This window comes from Cyrtonyx montezumae, unplaced genomic scaffold (assembly GCF_038088225.1).
Source record: "Cyrtonyx montezumae isolate F1298 unplaced genomic scaffold, pur_monq_1.0 scaffold_15, whole genome shotgun sequence".
NCBI classification, from domain to species: Eukaryota; Metazoa; Chordata; class Aves; order Galliformes; family Odontophoridae; genus Cyrtonyx; species Cyrtonyx montezumae.
The window spans coordinates 914,237-935,919 of NW_027071881.1; the positions used below are offsets into that span (position 1 = coordinate 914,237).

Sequence of the window (21,683 nt, forward strand, 5' to 3'; positions counted from 1 at the left end):
TGAGTGGTGTCCCTTTGGGGTCAGTGCTGGGAATGCTGCTCTTTAATATCTCCATCAGTGACATCAACAATGGGATTGAGTGCACCCCTCAGCAGTTTGTGGATCACAACAAGCTGTGTGGTGTGGTCAATGTGCCAAAGGGATGGGATGCCATCCAGAGATACCTGGATAGGATGAGCAGTGGGCACCCGCACCTGGGTCTTATCAGCCCCTGCAGTCTGTACAAGCTGAGGGATGTAAGAATGGAGCACAGCCCTGACAAAAAGGACCTGGGAGTACTGGTGGATGGGAGCTGGGCATGAGCCAGCAGTGTGCCCTCATAGCCCAGAAAGCCGACTGTCTCTGTGTACTCGAAGCAGTGTGGCCAGAAGGGCAGGGAGGGGATCTGCCCCTCTGCTCTGCACTGTGACCTCACCTGCAGCACTGTGCTCAGATGGGGAAGTGCTCAGCACAGGAGAGACTTGGATCTGTTGGAGTGTGTCCAGAGAAGGACCACAAAAATGATCCCAGGGATGGAACACATTCCTACGAGGACAGGCTGAGAGCTGGGGCTGTGCAGCAAAGAAGGCTCCAGGGAAAGCTGAGAGCAGCCTTCAGTATCTAAAGGGGCTGTAAGAAAAGGGGACAAACTCTTCAGCAAGGTCTGTTGTGACAGGACAAGGGAAGAGGTTTCAAAATAAGAGGAGAGATTTAGATTGGATACAAGGAGAAAAATTTGTACAATAAGGGCAGTGAGGCTGTGGCACAGGTTGCCCAGAGATACGGTGGGTGCCCCATCGCTGGAGGGGATCTGAGCACTGATGGAGCTGTGGGTGTTGGACCAGATGAGCTTCAAGAGTCCCTTCCAATGCAAATGATTCTGTGATTCCATGCTTTTGCCTGTCCCTGTCAGGCGTGTGGTCCTTTGTTGTTCCTGCTTCCAAGCCTTTTTGTGATTGTGGAATCACTCATGGGAACCCCCATTCGTCATTCCTGAGATCTTCTGGTAGGTGCTCATCATGGAGTCACGGACCTGCTCAGTGAGCTTGGGAACATCATCTGAGCTCAGGCCGGCAGTCTCCACTACTGGCAGGATCTGGATGGTGCTCGTCCCTGGAAGAGTGAGAAAGGAGGGTCAGTGAGGGGGAGGGAAATACAGGAGTGGTGTAGGACAGCAAGAGAAGCTGTAGCACAGTGACTGGTGTAAGCCAAGGAGCAATACAGAAATTGGCACAAAACACTATTTCACACATGAACAGCTGTGTAGCAACCCAGATGGGTGCAGCAAAAACCCAAACCAGACTTTCCCTGTCCACAGAGATCACCATACACATATATCCGAGTACATCCAGTGTATCACACACCGTATGGTAGCCCATAGAGTCTGTCTAGATCAGAGCAAAGAGAATGAGAGATCTGTAGCACAATGCATACAAACTGGTCATGCTCTGATCTATGTATACTAATTCAGCAGAGTTCTTCCTTATAGCAATGCACTTTGGGATGAGAAAAACCATGACAGAAATTCTTGGTTTGCCAAGATGTGTTGTACCTCCCTCGGGAGGCATGAGCTGGTGCAAGTGGGGAGAATAAACTAAGGAGTTGTCCTCATACTCTTCTGTTCCTGTACCCAGGGGCCCTTGTTCTGGCCAGTGGAGACAAGATCCTGACTGCTCAGATACCCACCTGAACATCTGGGGAGAGCATATATTACTTTTCAACATCTTTGCATGCCTTTACATGTATGCTAGGAAATAAAATCCAGCAGTGTTGTTGGCAGAGCCATGCAAAAGCAGTGAACAGAAGCACGGAGAAGAGCTTCCCAGAAGAGGAGGCCATAAACCCACGCAACACATTAAACAGCTGGAGCACCTGCTTGTGCTCCCACCAAACTGCCAGTGGGGGAATGCTTCCAGGACTGAAACGTCCTTCCATGGCCAGCAGGGGACAGAATAGGCCCAGTGGGAGAAAGCAGAGTAGAAAGATAATGGTGCTTAATTTTATCTTCGAGGTGTCTGCCTTCAAGGAAATGATTACAGAGGTACAAATGATGACAGGAATGAGAATTTCAGATGCAAGTCCTCCTTCTAGGAACGAAGGGTCGACCTAGGGGAGGGTAGTAAGTGGGAGAAGCCCAATTTGGGTTGGCATTGGGGAAGAAAGGGGAGGAACAGAGTAAGCTGTTTTTCTCTGTAGGAAAATGAAAGATTATTTTCCACCTTTTCCCTTTGAAGCCCAAGACTCTGCCTCCACGTTGCACGTGGTTCTCTCCCACCCACGTCATGGCTCTCTCAAAGCTTGTACAAGCACCCAGCCCCAGGTGATCATCACCTGATGTGAATCTCCTCTCCTTCTGGCTGTAGAAGCTGTTGTAGGAAGATATCACCACAGGAACAATGGGGACCTGTGAAGAGGAAGTCTACAGTGAGTGAATCTACAAATTTCCCTGTACCACCTGCAGGCTTCTGGGTGGGTGCTCAGTCCAAAGGGAAGTGAGGGACCAGGTTATTGGTGGCCAAAGAGCATCCCAAGGAGCAGGAGGAAGGTGACTCTCACCTGGGCTCTCACGGCCAGCTGGAAGGCCCCACGTTTGAAGGGCAGCATGGAGCCACTTTGATTGCGAGTTCCTTCAGGGAAGATCAAGACATGGAACTGCAGGAGGGAGAAGACATTGAGATGGAGCTATTCTAAATCACTGCTATTTTAAATCACTGCACAGACATAGAATCATAGAATCATTAAGGTTGGAAAAGATCCTAAGATCATCCAGTCTGACCATCCACCTACCATCAGTATTGCCCACTATACTGCTTATGTAAGTACCACATCTACATGTTTCTTGAACACTTACAGAGTTGGTGTCTCCACCACATACCCTCCTGGGACTGATCTGTCTGCTCCTGACTATGCAGAGGCATTCACTTCCTCTACCTTAAGCACTTTCTGATCCCAAAGCAGTTAACCCACCAGAGGTTCTGCACAGTGCACAGTCCAGAGAACTAGATCTCCTTCTAGCTGCATCAGGGTTAACATTTTCCAGTTCCTCCTGCTCTTCACCAAAAAGTTTTTTCCACTCACATTATCTCTGTGCATGGTATGTGCTATCTCTGTCAAGGTGGCTATGGACTCTTCCCTCTTCTTGCGGTCGAGGAAAACAATGCCAGAAAGCCAGCATGCGAGGCCAAAGGGGCCCATGTATAGTATTTCCTTCTTTCCAATGGGTGCACAGCGATTTGGTAATATCTGCATCATCACTGGAAGAGACGAACAAGGACAGAACAAGTTTTCATCTACATGGAGGTTCCCTCCATACCCTGCTCTGGGGAATATCATGCTTGTAGCTCCCACCCAACATAATAAGGCATTGGAAAAGGGATTCTTGGGGTCTGCAGACCAACCTCCCACTCAAAAACTTCTGCTAACACTGGGTAACTGTAACACTACTGTGGTCTGCTGACACTCTCATCCCAGTTCTATTGGAAAGGATGAGAGTTTTCTTTAGCACTATGCTCTGCTACCTTGGAGCACACCCTGGCCTTGGGGCTAAGTGGAAAGGACTCTGTAGTAGCCTGTGCTATTAGGTGTTTCATAACTACTTGCAATGGAGCAAAGAAAAGAAGGCAGGATCTGGTTCCTCCCATACCCATAATGTCAAGGGAGTTCTGGTGATTCAACACAAGTATGCAAGGCTTCTTAGTCTTGAGGTTCTCCTTGCCCTTCACCACTATCTTGATACCAAGGGCATATTTGACTGGAAGAATTGCCATGCGCAGAAACCTGGAAAAGGGGAACAAATGTGAGCTAAAGAGAAACTAAAATTGAGTAAAGAAGCCAAACACTTATCTTCCAGACCAGCCCATCTCACAGACTTCTCCTGAGGAGTAGCTTGTTTGTTCACTGTCCCAGATTTGACTTGCCTGTCTGGGTGAAAAGCAACTAGGACTGTTCTTTAGCTGCCATTGGAGAAGTCAAGTACAACAGGCAGGTTTTCTTCAGGATAGGTTAGGTCAATGGCCTCGGAACTCCAAATACAACAAAAACAGTTGTGTGGATCAGTTGAATATCAGCCCATATGTATTTGAATATAATGCCCACATTAATAATGCACCTATTTGTACTCTGCTGCCCAACTTGCTGAGTTGTGAGTATGGACTGCAGTAAACCTGCCATGCACCCGGCACTCCTATTGCCTAACCCACCACCCCAAAACCTTCACATTAATGTGCATAGCTGCTAATGGCATTCCAGCATGTGACTAATCCCTCCCCACCACAGCACTGCTCCCAGGACCCTCCCAAGCACGGTGCAAGCTGACTCCATCAATGCCCAGAGCACAAAGAAGCTACAGACAACTTACTTCACGTTTTCACAGCTGCGTCCACGGGGTAAAGCAACAATAATAACCAGAATGCTGAAGGTGAAGATCCACACCTGATAGAAGGTCATCTTGCAGAAGTATCTGAATGTAGGATTTATCCGGCAAAGGATTAGAACTGCAATGAGCAGAAAAGTAAATGGATAGTGAAGAAACAATAGCTCCATCCTTCAGCCCAGAGTCAACTAGAGGAATGTTGCACAGCACAGTAAATGAACGACTAGCACCTGGTGTAATGGAGCAGTGTTTGGATTCTTTTGATCACCTACATGTGGGTGGTGCAATGTAGGAATGAGACTTGGGAGAGATGCTTCTACAAGACTGGAGCTCCCGGCAAAAATAACCACGGAAAGCTGGTTTAGCAAGGGAGATGCAGAGCTGCTGTGTGGGAGCTGGCTGACAAGCTGAGGCAGACACACAATAGCAAGGCTCTGTAATGTGGAGGGTGTGTACGTGGCTGTGGGCTGGCTGAACACTGTGTGTTAGGAGCACTCCTTCAGATTGGATATTAGGAAATTGGATATTAGGAAAAATTGCTTCTCCATAAGAGTGCTTATCCCAGGGATGGAACAAGTCCCTACAAGGACAGGCTGAGAGCTGGGGCTGTCACACAAACTGCCCAGGGAGCGGTGGGGTCATCATCCATGGGGGTGTTCCAGAGATGTGGAGATGTGGCACTGAGGGATGTGATCAGTGGGCAGTATTGGTGGTAAGTGGATGATTGAACTGGATGGTCTTAGAGGTCTCTTCCAACCTTATTGATTTTGTGATTCTACAGTTCTATAGGGCAGAAGCCTTCTGTCACAAGCATGGTTCTATGTCAAACTCTGTGCACGAGGACTGTGAGCTGACTGCAAGAGGTCCAGGAAACCAGAAATCGGTATTATGGAGGAAAGAAAGAGAAATGCAGTGATCACAGCAGACAGTTTCTTAATACAGGCATTAGAGGCATTGAGCTCAGAAATCAGACATTTCTCAGCTGGAGTAGGAAAAGTGACAAAAAAATTCCACGTTTCTAGACAAAAACAAAACTACATCTCCATGGTCAGAAGGAAGCGTGTGTTCAGGAGCATCTCCATATGTGAAGAGGTAACTCAGGATATTGCAAGTAGAACCTGGGAGTGCTCCGACTGTATTTCAGTTCCTAAAAACTGAGCATGAAGAGGAACTGTGCAATGAGACTGAAGAACAAAAGCACTTTGGTGGATTAACAGTGTTAAATTCCAAACAGAAAACTGCATAAAACCATAAAACTGCAGCAGATGTTACTTGCAACCTAAAGAACAAAATAAAACCCCTGAGAACAGTAAAACAGACAAGAATCAGCAGCAACTGACAAGGAGTGGAACAGAGGGACAACAGAGGGAGGCAGTGGTTGTGCTCCATCCCTGGGGTTCACCAATGACTCCTCCTGCTTTTCATAGGAAAACTGGAGATAAGTGACTGCTTGAGGATTTTTGGTAACCACAGAAGAGACTGACAAAGCAAAGTGCTTCAGCCACAGCCTTCTCACCACTCTGCTGTTACAGAGTTGGGCACCAAGGATGCAATTACAGCCCTAATGCCTAATAACTTTCTTTCATCCCATACTAATCCAATCAAGATCAGTGATGGTCTTTCACACATTGGTGGAGGCTGATGCAATGAGCAATTGGTTCATCCTGATCTATCAGAATACAGGTTCCCGTAGTGCCCATGAGAGGGGCTTTGAATAGCTATCCTGCAGGGACTGCTGTAGCTCTCAAATCAAGGCTGCTGTTTTCACACACCACAAGAGAGGCAGATATATTGCACAACACCACGCATGGAGATGTTGCCTGAATGTCTATGGGCAGGACATGGTGCAAAACAGGATCCACCTCAAACCACTGAAAAGCTTTATTTGTAAGCCACTGACAGCAATTTTCGGGTATTTTCATCAGAGCTGTAAGGAAATTGTATTTCTGTAGTACACAGTGCACTACCAGAAGGTACTAAGCTGTAGCAAGCTGAAAGGAACATGTCAACCCCAAACAAATGTCAAAGTTATGCCATTCCTAACACATTGTGGAGGGGTAATCAGTTCAGGTCCAATGTCAAGGTGTTTTCAGAAATAACAGCTGTAATGAAGTTCCTGACCTTCAAACTAAACACAACTGTGTTCAGCTGACTCCCCTTTCCTCCTGGGTCTTTGAAACCTCTTCAGAGTAATTTAAATGCATCTTATGTAGGGGGAGGATGGTCATGATATTATCATGAGCTTTCATCATGAAGCTTCAGTGACTCTGACTCACAACTCTGCTAAGCCACACTCTGTCCAGAAGAAGATGTCTAATGTAATGCAAAAAGACTGAGAAAATTAACTTATTCAGAGCAAACACGAGTAATTGAATCAGAGAATCAGAAAAAAAAAATTAAATTTTTAAATTTAAAATTTAATTTAAAATAAAAAAATTAAAATTTAAAATTAAATTTTTCTCTTTTAGAAAACAGATTTATTTTTTATTTAGATTCTCATTTAGAAAAGACCTCTAAGGTCATCCAGTCCAACCATCCACCCACCACCAATATTGCCCACTGACCATGTCTACCCTTTCCTTAAACACCCCCAGGGTGACTCCACCATGTCCCTGGCGGATGCCTGTACCAATGCATCGCCACTCTTTTGGAGTTTTCCCTAATATTCAACCTAGACCTTCCCTAGCACAACCTGAGGCCATTCCCACTCATCCTATCACTAGTTACCCAGACTTTAAAGAAGGCTTAAAAGAGATCTGGCTGCTGTCAGTAAAGCAAAGCTGGGCAGAAGAGTTGAGTCAAAGATCAAGATCAACATTTAAGTGAGAAAGGAATGATTTCAAGATGAAATCAGAGGACTGGATTCTGGAATGAGGGCAATTCCTACTGGAAACTGCTGGCATAAATTTCTCCATTGGAACAGACTGGAAAAAGAAATCAAAAGACAAAGTATTGGGACTGCTCACTTCCATAAACCACACCAGCCCACAGAAGGAGAGTGGTGCTAAAGGGAACTTGGCTAAACAGAATCAACACTGATGTTAAAAGCTTCAAAAGCATTTCAGTGTAAATATATTCAACAGGGAAGACTAAGGAAATTTATTTATCATGCTCCCACTGTAGCACCAGAATCCACAGGCAACCCACTTGTACAAGGCACAGATAAGCTTTTCATTTTTACTGATGAGTGAATGAATAGATGGCACCTCCCATAACGATAGAAAGAGAAATGTTTCTACAAGAAAATTGGTGCTGGCTCATGACGTTTCCTGTGGCATCCATGACAGAGGAGCTTATGCTCTTGCACTTTCGTGCATGGAGATAGCACACAGGACAGCCAAGAGAACTGGAAAATAGATCAGGTTATCCTGTAAATCAAAGAATCATGTAGAAAAATTTAGGTGGAAAGGGACCCCTGGAGGTCTGCAGTCCAACCAGCTACTTGGGGCATGGTGAATCCCAACACCAGACACATTTGCTCGAGGTGAGGCTGGAATAACTCCAAGAACGGAGATTCCAAGTTCTCTAGTCCCTGTCCCAACATTGCAGTTATGATGGGGAAGTATGTTTTTTCTCCATCTAATGGGAATCTCCTTCAAAGCCGCAGTCATGCTGAGCATGTGTTTCATGCATTAGATCAGGCAGTTTGATCAAGCTGAGTAGCTTGATTCAATTTTCCACATTTCAGCTTTGCATTTGGATGAAATCGTAAAAATCATTCCTCTGTTCAGTATGTACAGAAAGATCATAGGGATTTTGAGCCAATTATTTGGACTCAATGATCTTTACAGGTCCCTTCTGATTGAACTATTCTATTTCCTCTTCATTAAGTTAATCGCTGAAGTCAAAAGGTTATGAATGTGTCCTCCTGTGCTACCAAGGGTCTGAACAAATTCTAGAGGCACACACTTCAGACAGGTAATACTAGAAAACAAAATCAGAGACTGAAACAAGCATCCCCAGTGCAGTCAGGCATCACACACCCATCACATCTATTGACTCCTGTGAATCTTTCAGTGTCAGGAACTTATCAAGGAAACAGTGGGCTTCAACATGCTGCCAGGGCACATTTGCATGTGAGAAGCCTTCTGTGTTCAAGACATGCTCAGGCTGATGTTAGCCTACACATCTGAGACACTTTGCTACCCCAGTGTTTTGGCCAAGCACTGGAAGAAATTCTTATCCACATCTTTTCTTTGTCTCTGAGGATCTCACATGTCTCTTCCAGCTTTAGGAGAGATAAGGAAAAGTTATTGACAAATGGTTTTTGCAACTAAATTCAAAGTCCATCAAGAAATACCCGTCTTCATTACAAATGCATGGCTCTGCACTTGAATCTGCTTTGTCTGATATCCCCAAATAAAACCTACCACCATCCTCCACTTGTCTCCAGTTATTGTACCTCTTACAAAGTTCATGGAACATTTCGATCTCAGCTCAAAGTTGCAATTTATTGATCAATAATAGCGAGACAGCAAACTACAGAGGAAAGAGAAAGTAATTTTGACCCTTTTAGGAAAAGATTTTGTGAGGAGAAGTTAGATTATCTCCTACCATCTTGTACTTCAACTTGATTCTTTGCCAGGAGACCTCCCATCACCTCCACTTGCCCAGTGGGAAGTCATCCCGGCTCATGCCAGGCTGCAGGAATAACCTGTATGCTTTCCATTATGCTAGAAGATGCCTTAGGCATTCTTGGCTAAGGGCAGGAACTGATGAAAGGACAGCTTCCTTCTATCAGTACCATTTCTTGTTTCAGAAAGAGAGTGTTTTTAACAAGTTGAGTGCAAGGCAGCTATTGCTACTTCACTAAAAAGCACTGAAATTACAATATTTTCTCTGGAAACTAAGAGTTTACACCTCAGAAAACAACAACAACAACAAAATAATAATAAAAAAAGAAAGCAAATCTATTCCAATGCCCCAGTATATTTTTATGTAGATCGGAAACTTTGTGCTATTTCTTGCAAAAAGAAGGTTCAAAACTTGCTATCTAACAGCAAGGCTTAGTGGAATGTGGTGCATATGGCATTGCCTAAGCACGCAGTTTGTTTGACTGGAAGTCTCTTGGTAACTCCTTTTGGACTGCTTTGTGATATTGAGCAATTTGCACAGATGTGAAGTATCTTTCCGTGAAGTTTCTTTATCACTGGATTTCATCTCTTTGGAAAGACTTCAGGCAATAAAAGCATAGACACACACACAAAAAAACAACCAAACAATTAAAAGAATCCATCTCAGTATCTTCCTGAACCCAGACTTCTGGGGAATCCTCATCGTACAGCATTATCAGTCACCAGATGCTTCTTCTGCAGGACATAAAATAACACGTTAACAAAGCAGAAAAGGGCATGCCATAGCTTCCTGCTGTCTTACATGATTCATTTCCATAAATTAAGCTGGAAAGGAGGGCCCAACAGCTCAGGCATTGCCCCAGCACTGAGCAGGAGACTGCTCTGGACATGTCTCCCTGCTTCCATCAGTCCCTCAAGCCTTACTTCTTCTTGCCCCGTGAAGGTGGCATTTACAGAGGCCCCTTGTCACACCTTCAACGTGATAAGACCACGGCCCTGTGGAGAAAGCAACTAAACACCCTGGAGGGAAGTGGGAGCTGGGTGCAGCTGGAATTGTCTGAGCTGTTAATGATGGCTTTTAGTTGCAGATTTGCACTTGCTTGCAGGCAGGAACTGTCTGCTTTTTGAGGCTTGTAACTTACTTGGTACTTTCCTCCATCCTCTTTGACTTCCAGGCTCTGAGGTCCAGCTTTGGGATCTTGCTGCAGCTCACAAAGGAGTCAGGATATCTGTTGGCCCGGAAGATATTTCTTGACACTTTAGAGATGTGGGTGTTGTCACATATTATTCGTGACAAGGAGATTTTGGCCAGTGAACTGCGCTGCTTAGCAGTGAAAACCCCCCTATTCTCCCACCAAAACCTGCAGGAGACATAAGGAATGACAAAATAGATTTTTTTCCTCTTGAATTCTTCTCATTCAAGATTCCTACAATGTTTTTTTCCCATTAAAACCAATAAAACAGATTTTTTTTTCAAAGGCAAATTTTCCAGCTAATCAAAGCATTCACCATCACATCAGCAGACACTGGACCCTCTTACCTGTCCCCATCACGTGTGTTCCTGAACTGCGTGCCAATGAGACAGGCCATGAGGGGTCCAACCCTTCCTCCATCCACAAAGGGCTCTGCAAGTGCCCCAACCCAAATGTCAATGTTCCTTGGTGTCCCATACAGCTGCACAAACTTCTTTGCCAGATGGCCGTTCTTCAATACCTGACCAAGTGACTTCACATCGCAAGGCTGGGGGAGCCCACAGAATTTTCTCCAGGAGATATAACCTGCAAATTGTTGTGTATCAGAGCAAAGAGAGGTCAGCAACACTTCCTCTCCCTAGAAAGATTTTTCCTCTTTCCCAAAGCCTGGACACAGGTATGTTCCCAGTTATGCTTAAACTTCCTTTCTAAATATCACTGTTAATGCCATTGCCATTCCTTTGCTCCAGAGCCAACTTCTACGGGTGGAAGTGGAACACTGGATGTTGTCAACTGGCCTATTTTTGTGTGCATCAAATAGCTGGGAATACGTTAGACCACAACTGGTGGAATAACTGCATCTTGGTGGACAGAGACAGCAAAAGTCGGCGTACAATTCCGTTCTTTCTGGGTCTTACCAAATGTCTGCTTAAGGAAAGGAAAAGCCTACAGAGAACTCATGCGTTCTCCTAATGCCAGTCCCAAAAGCTAGAAATTCAGGATTCTGCACACCAGTGTTCCCAAAGACAGTGTGGAAAATCAAAACCCCCCACTGAGAGAAAGTCAGAGCAATCCCAGCAAAACCTGACCATACATCTGCATCTAATGCAAAGCCTCTGCCTCAGCTGACAACGTGTGAATCCGGTGCTCCTCATCACTGCTTCAAGGTGAACCATGGGTGTTACTTCAAGCTCCATGGGTGTTACTGGCACAGCAGCTCCAGGTGCTTGCATCAGCCTAATAATGCTGTTAGGCAACAGCACACCCTTGATCCAGTTGTATCAACAACCTGTTTCTCAAGACCATCTTGCAATGCCATTGCACTGGTTTTTCACGTTGCAGAGCCCCACGAGTGGTTTTGACACGCTTTTATCTTTTTTTTTTTTTTTCTGTGACACAGTCTTTGTAGGGAAACTAGAATGAGATCTTTTTTTTTTTTCACATTGTGCAGTGTGCTTTTCTGCATGGGCCGGAGATATTTCCCAATTACACAAGTGCATGATTCTCACTTGTTTTCCTTTGGAAGCTCTTTTGCCACCGCCAGCTTACCTGGGAGGCCATGATCTCTGCCACGCTGCATGTTAAGTGCAGCTAAATCAAGCCCAATCCTTTCGATCTGTTCAGAAAAGTGATCCCGGAGCTCGTCCACCATCATTTGATCCTGTGTCATCAGCTTGGCCTGGCTTGCCATCAGATTCCGCAGGAAGGGGTCAATGCCACCTGCAAAAGATCCACAGCAACTGGTGAGCAATGCAAGGTGGAAAGCACGTGGGAAGAAGGCTCCAGAGAGCAGAGCATGGCCTATAGCTCATTACAGGCTTCCAGTGAGAGAGAATGGATTTTTCTGATCATAAAACGTTAAAAAGAAAATACTGTAGTTCTTAGAAGCTACAGCAATTAATCAATCAGACTGCATACATCATAATAAGATGGGTGGCATTTGACTGCAGATAACAGCTGTGTTGGGGTAAAGTCTGCCTGGTAATAAAGGTGAGTGAGTACATTTAATGCAAATTGCTTTTAGGTTTGGGTGAATCAGGAGCTCACCCAGAGTGCACAGGAAAGGCTGAAGGAAATAAAGTTACACCCCAGAAGTGCAAGATGGTTTACACAGTTTAGTGGGCAATGTTGGTGGTAGGCAGCAGTTGACCTGTATGATCTTAGAGGGCTCTTCCAACTGTAATGATCCTGAGATTTCAGTGATTCCAGCATAGGACTTACCCCCTTTCACAATATGCCAGACACCAAAAAAGGTTTTGCTGAGTTGCAGTTTGGGATATGTGGGCTTATAATTTTTGTTCAATCGACCCACAGATGGGGGAATTGAAGCATGAGCAAAACGAAAAGCCAGAGTGAAGACATTGGATATGCGAGGATCCACCAGCTCCTTGTAGCCCTTGTAGGAAGGGATCCACCTCCGTAAATTCCTTCCCAGAAGAAGAGGCAAGTAGTCCCTGTAGGTTATAATCTAAAGGGAAACCAAGAAAGTGTGAATGATTAATTGCTTAAGCATCAAGTCCCTTGTCAACAAAGTAATGGGAGAGCTGTTGCTCACATTTATGGCACTGACACAGATGATATAAATTCCCATGGGCAGTTGCGTTAGTCCTCTTACAGCAGAGGTTTCCAGCCCTGTTTTCATATGTCTTTGGGATATTAAGGAGGAGGTTGAAAAATGCAACTCAAAAATAAACCATCACCCAATGGAAACCTCTCACTAACATCAGGATAACTGTGATACCACAGGACAAGGCAGCAGAGCTGGGGGGTGACGCAGTGGCTTGTACCTGGATCATGGCACCCACAATCTTCCGTGCCTCCTGGTAGAGCTTCTCCCCATTCCAGTCCGGATTTAATCTCTTCAGCCCTCTGGCCAGGCGGTTGTGCTCCCGCACAAAGAGTGTGTGCATGCATGCCAGCTCCAGCATCTCACTTGCTCGAGAGTCACCTAGGGGCATCACAAGAGCTCTTACTTGTACTGATGGAGGACTGCAGAGGTCCACTGAAAAGCTACTGAAAAACTTGAAAAGCGTGGTTGTGCTGAGTGTCACCAAGACGGACAGCCAAGAAATGGGGAAGCTTTTTGTTTTGGAGGCTAGGAGGGGCAACTTGAGATATTCACTACAAGTAGTCCTCCTCCAGGTTCCCACAGCAGAGAGACTGGCAGCTCAAGAGAGAAATGAAAACAGGCAGAGTGATGTCTGGATGGCCAAGAGAGGTCTGTAGGTCAGAAACCAGCTGAAACCATGGACTGAGCAAGAAGGCAGTCTCAGTCAAGCTCTCTGGAAAGTAGAATTAAAAGCAAAATGGGTCATGACTTGAGGGAATAAGATACAAAAGCATCACAACGAAATATTAAATCCAACTTCAAACATCCAGGGCAGGAAACCTGAGAGTGAACAGGTGATGATGGAATAAAGAGACGCTCAGAGAGGAGTAAATGCATGGCATTTAGTTGCACAGTGAATGGAGGAATTTGCTCATGCATTCAGCACAGAGCCCTTTTCAGTACCGATCAAAGCCTGCCTGTGAGAGGCTGCGGGAGGGACAAAGCGAGCACTGTGCGGTTCCTCCAGCAGGCGGCACCCACCCGGCGCTGCCAAAGGAGCTCCAGTCCGAGATTGCTGAGCCCCTTTGGGCAGCAGCACATGTACCACTCCCTCAACCCTCAGGGACCGGAAAGACCCAAACAAACACTGAATTTCCAAAGGAGTTTGCACGGAGCTGTGAGTTTGTAAATTCATCTCCAGCTGATTTCTGTCTATGAATTTATAAAGCTCATTCAGGAACACAGTTTGAAAGGCTATGGCCTAGAACACTGAAATATTACTCAGGTTGGATATTAGGAAAAGTTTCTTCTCAGAAAGAGTGGTGCTGCAGTGGCACAGCTGCCCAGGGGTGGTGGGGTCCCCATCCCTGAAGGCACTGCAGAGACGTGGGGATGTGGCACTGAGGGATGTGGGTATGGGCATGGTGGGGAGGGTTGAGGTTGGCTTCGGGGGTCTTAGTGGTCTTTTCTAACCTTAATGATTCTACAGTAGTTTAGTTTTGAGTTATAGCTGCAACAAAGTTTAGTCCTTGCAAAAAACACTCATGTCATAGCTTGACACTGGATCTTAATTTTTTTAACAAAGAATCATGAATCACGTTTAGCTTGGGTTGAAAAAGTGGTCAAGAAGATGTCAAAGGGTAAACAGAGCAGAAGGCTGTGCCAATGGGTAATGGCCTGTGCTGATGTCCTGTACAGCATGCTGCCAGTGCTGAGGTCACCTCATTCTGCTTTTTTTCTACTCAAATACAAGAAGCAAGCAAGCAAAGAAACGAACCAGAGCTGATTGAATTGTTCTCTGCGGAATTTACCCGGGCATCAGCAGCCAACTTACCTGCAAGAAAACAAGGGATTTTAGCCTTCCCGCTGACCTTGATACAGGGGTCCTTTGGCATTCTGGCAAAGGGCATATATGCCATCCCATTGTCTGTGAAATTCTGATTAACAGCCAACAAGCCCAGCTGGTTGGTGCAATCCCTCAGCTTGTTGGCCAAAGGCTCTTCACTGCCATACACCATACTGCCGTCAAGGAACGACGTGAGCGCGTTGATCTGCTCTCGAGTGGCTCTGCCACTGTCACAAGCAGGAGCTGAGCGGAAAAAAGGAATGCAATCTCTTGTGTTTTTAATCCGTGGGTCATTGGGTGGGATCTGCAGAAAGATAAGTGAATAATTCAGGAACCAGTTCAGGAGCACAGAATCCGCACTGTGGTACTCCAGACACAAGAAAAGCCAACAGGAGTGATTTCAGAAACAGTTTTCATGGTAGACAGTATGGAGTCTGGTCCCAAGTCCCAGCTGTGAGGACTCAGACTGACAGCAAAGGTATATTTTTGGAGATCAAGTCCCAGATATTCAAGAAAGACTGCAGGTGCCTGAATCTTCTCTAAGATACCTCAACTCTTTCCCCTTGTAAGTACATACTGGATTAAAACTGAGAGGCACTAGCATCAATATCTACTCTGTGTTGTGACCAGTTGCCACTCAGAATTTGTGCTGCTGGCTGCATTCTCAAACACACAGTGGGAAAATACTCAATGAAGTCTCATCCCTTCCTTGGATGCATTTACTGGGGCAGAGATAGCAACGTGACTACTGTGTTTCCAGCACAATGCTTAGCCACTAGTGAGAGGTACCCACCACTTCCTCACCCCGTGAGCAGGCAACCATCAAATGGGCATGGATTTTCTGGGCTACCAACGGGACGCTAGTACCCACCAACTCCCATCTCTGATCCACTTGCTATAAGCTGGGCACACTGCATTGCACCTCTGAAGCAAAGATGTATCCTTGAAGGACATGTGGTTTAAGGCTGAAAAGGAGGGAAAAGATGGGCTGTGCCTGGCATCTGGTGGCATCCCTGGCGCTCAGCACCACTGCCTGAGAGCAGCCCAACCCCTTGGGATGCTCTGGGAGCTGCTCCCTCGTGAGCAGGGACAGGGAGAGCTTCACCATCTCCAGCAGAGGGCAGACACCCTGTCCCCCATGTCACCACAAGAAGAAGACTGGCTGTACCTGGATGGGAAAGCAGGGGGGCAGCTTGGCACAGCTCGTGTGACAGTCCACTTTGCCGCTGAAGGTGACTCTGGCTGGGGATTCGGGACTGAAATCCAGGTCGTGGTCAATAAACTGACCCCACTGCATGAACATGAGTGACCGCTGCTGGTCTAGCTTGAGCTGCCCAGGGGAGAAGCGGACGATCTCATTTGACACCTTTCGAACCTGCAGGGTATGAAGAGAGAATGTGTGTGTCAGGAAATGGCCATAGGAATGGGTGCATCTGCAAGGTCATCAACAAATATCACAAGGCACGCACTGTTGGACTTGTGTTTTGCAGCCTCACCCTCAGATCTGTTCAAACCCTGACAATCCCTAAATCCTGTCTGGTTTTTTTCAGATGTGTTCCAAATATTACCAGTGGGAAAGGGTATCCAAAGGAACATTTTCTTTCTGTCCACCCATGGGGGATTGACACACCATCTTCATAGTCTGCCGGCAGCCATCTGGTGAAAGCTCTGTTGGAAGCTCCTAATAATGGGTTTCTCCTGCACCAGTGAATGAAAGGACAGCAAAATATTAGTGACATTAGGTCTGGCTCAGGTGTGATGGACCCATCCTTATCCCAGAATCTAGATCCTCCTCCTGACTGCAGCCACCACCTTCTGAGAATGCAAGGAGACTGGCAGCCCTCTCCTACTTCTTACACAGATGTTTGAAGGCTAAATCATCCCCTAGGAAGGCAGAGGACAATCATCCCCTATCTGACCTCCTTCCTCCTCCTTACTGCCACAAATGGCATGACATGTTCTGCCTGCCAGGTGCTTGGCAAATGTGGAGGGATGGGCTACTCTCCCATGTTGTTTGTTTGAAAACACACCTCTATCTGGCACAGATAGTGCCACTACACTACACTATGAGAGCTCTGGAAGTGCTGAGAAATAACTTTTACATTCCACGTGACAGTCACATCCCTTCATATACCCCAAAGCTGCCAGCCCATGAGTCCAGTGACCCAGAGGGTTTCTGGTGTGGCCACATCATGTACCCAGCCAGGAAGCCAAAAAGAACATTGACACCCTGCAAAGGGGAAGAGCTAGCCAAAATCCGTCAGAAAGCAGAAAGATGCAGTCTGATGACAGAGGTCCTGTGCTGGAGTCAGACACAATGGGACAGCTTGCTCACCCACATATGACACCAAGAACCCTCAAAGCAGATCTGTAATTAACATATTCACGCATCTGGAAAGCGACTCTGTGAGCTGTAAAACTAAATAAGGCATCCTATATATGGATCATTCTTGGGGAAATGGCTTTGCTTCTACTGTTGTCCCATGCATCCCCTCTCACCTGTTGTTGCATTTCCCTGTGATGGTTCGGTACCGTCTAGAAAATTCACAGTTTACTTTCTTATTCTGCTGCTCACATCCCGTTGCCTTGAAAATCATCCGCAGCTGAGCTGGTGTGAGCATGTCTGCAGGGTAACCACAGAGGATAAATGTGCCAGCATGTTCTGGCTCTGTTGGGTTTGTGTCATCTCCCAGATGAGGAAAAGGTTTCCATTCTTGTCCCCTTGGCCCATTCTGTGATCATAGCACCATCCTCTTGTGGAGGTGCACAAGGGAATGGCATTTATGGTCATCCTGCTCAGAGCTGTGCTGAGGATGCTCCCTGGAGAGGCAGTTTGCACTTCTGTCATGTCACTGATGGTTTGTGTTCAATAAGTGTTTCAGTGTTGTACTGAGGGACATGGTTTGGTGGGAAATATTGGTGATAGGTGATGATCTTAGAGCTCCTTTCCAACCTTTGTGATTCTGTGATTCTACAAAAGCACTAAAACCAACAAAGCTGAGGTCAAATCTGATAAATAATTGCATGTCAAGCCTGTGCAGAAGGGCAATAAGCAATCTTCTTCCTTTTCTCTCCTTCCTTTTTACCTTTACAAATTAACAGTTACAGCCAGACGTGCTACAGCTGTTCCGCTACGGAAGCGGCCCCGAGTGCATCCCCACTGCATTGCAAGTGCTCCTGCAGGAGACCAGGACTGCCACCTCCTGGGGACACCGCTCCTCAGCGCGGCACGGGATGCTCTGGTCGGGTGAGAGGGATTGGAGCCCGGGCCCCCTCAACCCCTTCCACTCCATCCTCCCGAGCCCCACAGAGCCCCGCATCTCCCCACAACAACACTGCTCCCAGCAAAGCGATGTCCGACCTGTGACATTGAAGTCCCCTTTCACGACCCAGCGCAGCTTCTCCTTGAGGAGGGTCAGGGTGGTTCCCATGTAATCCGCGGCCCGGATGGCGGCCCGCGTCCCCCCCACGGGCTGCTTGAAATATCTCAGGAGCTCTATGGGGTTCAAGGCATCGTTCTCCAGGTTCTTCTTTATGCTGCAAGGGAGAACAAAGCAACTTCTGCGGGACTGAGATGGGCCACAAATCCTGAGGATCACACACCGAGCCTCAGGCAGCACAGAGCCCCTTTTTAAACTGCCAACAGAGCAGAGTCATCTCAACCTCCTTAGGGAGCCCGATTTTAGAAAGGGGTTGGACTCAGTGATCTCCAGAGGTCCCCTCCAATTCCTGATTCTGTGATTCTATGATCTCACAGCCCACGCAGCGGCTGGAGGAGACCATGCTGCTCCTGCCACCCTTGGCAGAGGAGCAGGACTGAAATCTCCTCTGTCACCCAGCTCTATCTGCCAGAAAATGGCTGAGTGTGTGGCCTTGTTGTCCTTGAGGAAATCGAACCACATTCTCAATCAACTGTTATCCCATTAATAAATGCCTACAGATGCCTATTTCCATCCAGAGATCCCAAACGATCCAGGTCACTGTACCTTGACCCAGAGCCCTGAAGAGCTCTCAGATGGACAGATCCTAAGGTACTGGGGAGCTTCAAAGGATAACTACTGAAGAAGGAAGTTTATGGGTCAGTAGGAAGCTATATGCTCTCGCAGCACAGTGGTAAAACTTGTTCAGAGCCCTCAGAATGTTCTAACTTCAACCCACAAAGATTTGCTCCATCTGAGCATGGGCAGCAAAGCAGGGAAAAGGAAACCTCAGCAGTGACAGAAAGGGAGGCTGGAGGTGTTCAAAGCCAACCTGGGTGAGGCTTTGGGCAACCTGATCAAAGGAATGGCAACCAGCCCATGGCAGGGGTTGGAACTGCATGGGCTTTGAGGTCTCTTCCAACCTAAACCACTCAATGACTCTGAAGGAGAGTTGTGGCACCTCCAGAACACAACAGAGAAGATCAGACCGTGGCTGTGGCTCAAGCATACGAGAGCTGTGCCCAACTCCAACTCTCACCGATCACGTGTGTCCTTGTAGGCTGAATCCACGAGCTGCCTGGCCTCATCCACACTGCTCAGGAGAAATGCATCCGACAGCTTCTCAATCAAATCTCATTGTGGGAAAGAAAAGAGCAGAGGTGAGAGCACTGTCTCCCACTCCATCAGAGCTTCCCTGTGCTTGGGAGGGCTTCACTTTGCATCTTCAGAGCCAGGGGTTCTGGCATTGCAGTGTCAATACATCTATATATATATATGAGTTCTGCTGGGGCTCCTAAGACAGCTCCTCTGGGGTATGCCCATCATTGGCTGGTTGTGGCCTCAGAACAGAGCAGGAAGCCCCTACAATGCTTCCCTGAGTGGGATCACCTCTAGGGAAAGAGAAAGCTTCAGAAATCGACACAAAGGGGATAAAAATCTCCCAATATTCTTTGAACTGTCGTCCCTGACCAACCAAGAGTTGATCTGAGTTGGCCTGGGAGGACTGCTGCACCATGGGGATGGAGCTGCTCCAAGAACTGAGCTCTCCTTTAACGTGGTTTCAGGAAATCAGTCAGGAGATTTACTGAAAAACCCTGAAACTGTCAGCACTGCTGGCACTACAGATGCAAACTGATAATGCTTCTCACTGTCACTCAGCTGCTTACATGGCTACAGGTTCTCTTGGACATAATTCTTTTTCCTTTGCAGAACATAAAAGCCCCTGATCTGCAAAACCTGAGAGAGAGACAATACCATAGGAAGAAGACACAGATCCCAACATGATGAGTATCACCAGCAACACCAGGGAGCAGGTTTCTGCCTTCATCCCTGCAAAAAAAAGGTAAGAAATGTGGAAAGTCAAGAAGCTATGGATCTGACCAATAATGGTGCAGATGGAACATGTTAAGGGAGCACACAAGGTGGCTCCTTCCCAATGCAATGCTCCCCAGCTGTGAGCATTGCCCAGCAAGGCCTTCCCCTGCAACAGCAGCAGCATTTTCCATGAAAGCAAAAGCAAGCGTGCAACAGGACAGATTCTCACCTGCTGTCTTCTGCTGTCCACACTGTGGCTCCCTCCGTGGCCATGCTTTTATTCACAGTGGGCTGTTATCTGCTGCAAGATATCTGACCCATGGGGCTGAGAAACTCCCCTCCAGATTGGTGGGGCCAAAGCAGAGCAGCACCTGCTGCCCAGCACAGCTCCCAGCAGGGGCTCCTGTGTGCCCCACAAGTGGCCCTCCAAACCCACCAAGGCAAGGCAGCACTGTGCAATGTTTTGGGCATCTTGAGCTCCCACTGGGGATGTCAGATGGGAACAGGATTCCTCTCCCCATCTTCTTCCTTTACTGCTCTTAAAGGTGGAAAAAAGTCTCAGGAGTGGTAACAGCAGCTCCAGGGGAGATTTGCTCATCACTCCCCATCTCAGCTCCCAAACTTGCCTGAGCCAAAGCTGAGGCTGCACTTGAACCCGTGTCCCATTTGCAGACCACTGGTCTAAGACAAACTGGTGAGAATACCCCTGGAGTACAGGACATACAGCAGAACTGATGTAACTGGGTTGAGTCACATTGGGGAGAAGGGCTGGGGGACGTGAGGGTTGGATTCAGATATGCCCAGAGTCTTTCTCAGAAGTGCAGACAGAAAGGGTGAGAGGCAATAGGCACTTGTTGGTGCCAAGGAAAATTCCTGTTAGTCTTAAGAGAAACAACCACAAGCATGGTGCAGCACTGGGACAGAGATAAGGGCAGCAGCGGGTTCTCCTTCCTTGGAGAAACTGAGCAGGGCTCTGAGCATTCTCCCCTGGCTGTGGAGGTAACTCTGCTGTGGGCAGGGAGTGTGCAAGAGCCTCTCTGAGCCAGGAGCACCAGCTGCTTGCACAACAGGCGCAGCACTGCTCTTGTGCAAAGGGGCAGAGCTGGCAGAGTTTTGCAGCTGCTATCTGTATGCTTACTGTGCTGCACCATACAGTCAGAAGGAGGATGAAGGTTTTTCAAAAGCTAAAGAGACTGCATATTTGTTCTGATAATCGCATTTCACAGTGTGGAACTTAGTTGTTCTCAAAACCTTCAGCCGCAAATGAGACACCATGTGCTGCTCCTCTAAGTGTAACGAAACAAGAACATGTCAGCTCAAGCAGTTACCTCAGAGCAGAGACATTTCCACACCAACCAACCGCTCTTTCTGCCTACTGGACCACGAGCAGCCAGAAGACCCAGAATAAGAGGCATACATCCTGGCCAGAGGCTCTGTGCTCCCAGCTTTAACCAGCGATTAATTAGGATGAGGCCAAAAGCAGGAGTGACTTCTCCATCCTCCAGCTGCTCATGGCACTGATTCCCCCAGCTCTAGGTGTGATCCAGGAAGGCTCACTTGCTCTGTGCCACTTCAGAGGCAACTTGGTGTAGCTTTGTACAGGGACCCCACAGCACGAGGCTGACAGGGACAGATGATCCCATGCCCGACCCAGAGCCATGCACTGCCTCGCTTGTTCTCTGAGCCCTGTGGTCCAAAAGCCGTGTCAAACCGGCTTATCTGCTCTTCCCCACATCAGTTCAGGTTTTAAAGCTCAAAAGTAAGAGCCATATAAAGGATATTCATGTCCTGTACTGCTCGAGGTCTGCAGAAAGCCAGCCCTAGTTCTTCTGACAGAAGTTCTGTGAACTCAGGGATGTGTCAGAGCTCAGGTACTCTGGCACACCAGGGTGGGGCTGAGCACTGCAGGTGTTTGTTGCAGGGGTTGGACTCGATGA

The 21,683-nt window shown here is 47.2% G+C and overlaps 2 protein-coding genes across 3 annotated transcripts; both read right to left on the bottom strand.

Moving 5' to 3' along the window:
• Positions 1-679: 679 nt before the first annotated feature.
• Positions 680-10,153, bottom strand: LOC136045654 (1-acyl-sn-glycerol-3-phosphate acyltransferase alpha-like). Of its 2 annotated transcripts, XM_065731678.1 has the most exons (7): positions 10,068-10,153; positions 4,337-4,472; positions 3,623-3,756; positions 3,058-3,233; positions 2,536-2,631; positions 2,311-2,383; positions 680-1,092 (listed from the first exon to the last, which is right to left on the bottom strand). In XM_065731678.1, the coding sequence occupies exons 2-7, from the start codon at positions 4,423-4,425 to the stop codon at positions 944-946; spliced, it is 717 nt and encodes a 238-aa protein (XP_065587750.1). In that variant the 5' UTR covers positions 4,426-4,472; positions 10,068-10,153; the 3' UTR covers positions 680-943. The 2 variants fall into 2 exon arrangements, with proteins under 2 accessions (XP_065587750.1, XP_065587749.1); XM_065731677.1 differs by lacking the exon at positions 10,068-10,153 and having other exon boundaries at positions 4,337-4,526.
• On the bottom strand, positions 9,604-18,035 carry LOC136045653 (eosinophil peroxidase-like). Its single transcript, XM_065731676.1, has 11 exons — positions 17,874-18,035; positions 17,012-17,135; positions 16,081-16,210; positions 15,681-15,887; positions 14,501-14,816; positions 12,905-13,065; positions 12,339-12,585; positions 11,667-11,837; positions 10,466-10,703; positions 10,068-10,286; positions 9,604-9,660 (listed from the first exon to the last, which is right to left on the bottom strand). The coding sequence occupies exons 1-11, from the start codon at positions 17,941-17,943 to the stop codon at positions 9,645-9,647; spliced, it is 1,899 nt and encodes a 632-aa protein (XP_065587748.1). The 5' UTR covers positions 17,944-18,035; the 3' UTR covers positions 9,604-9,644.
• Positions 18,036-21,683: the final 3,648 nt, after the last annotated feature.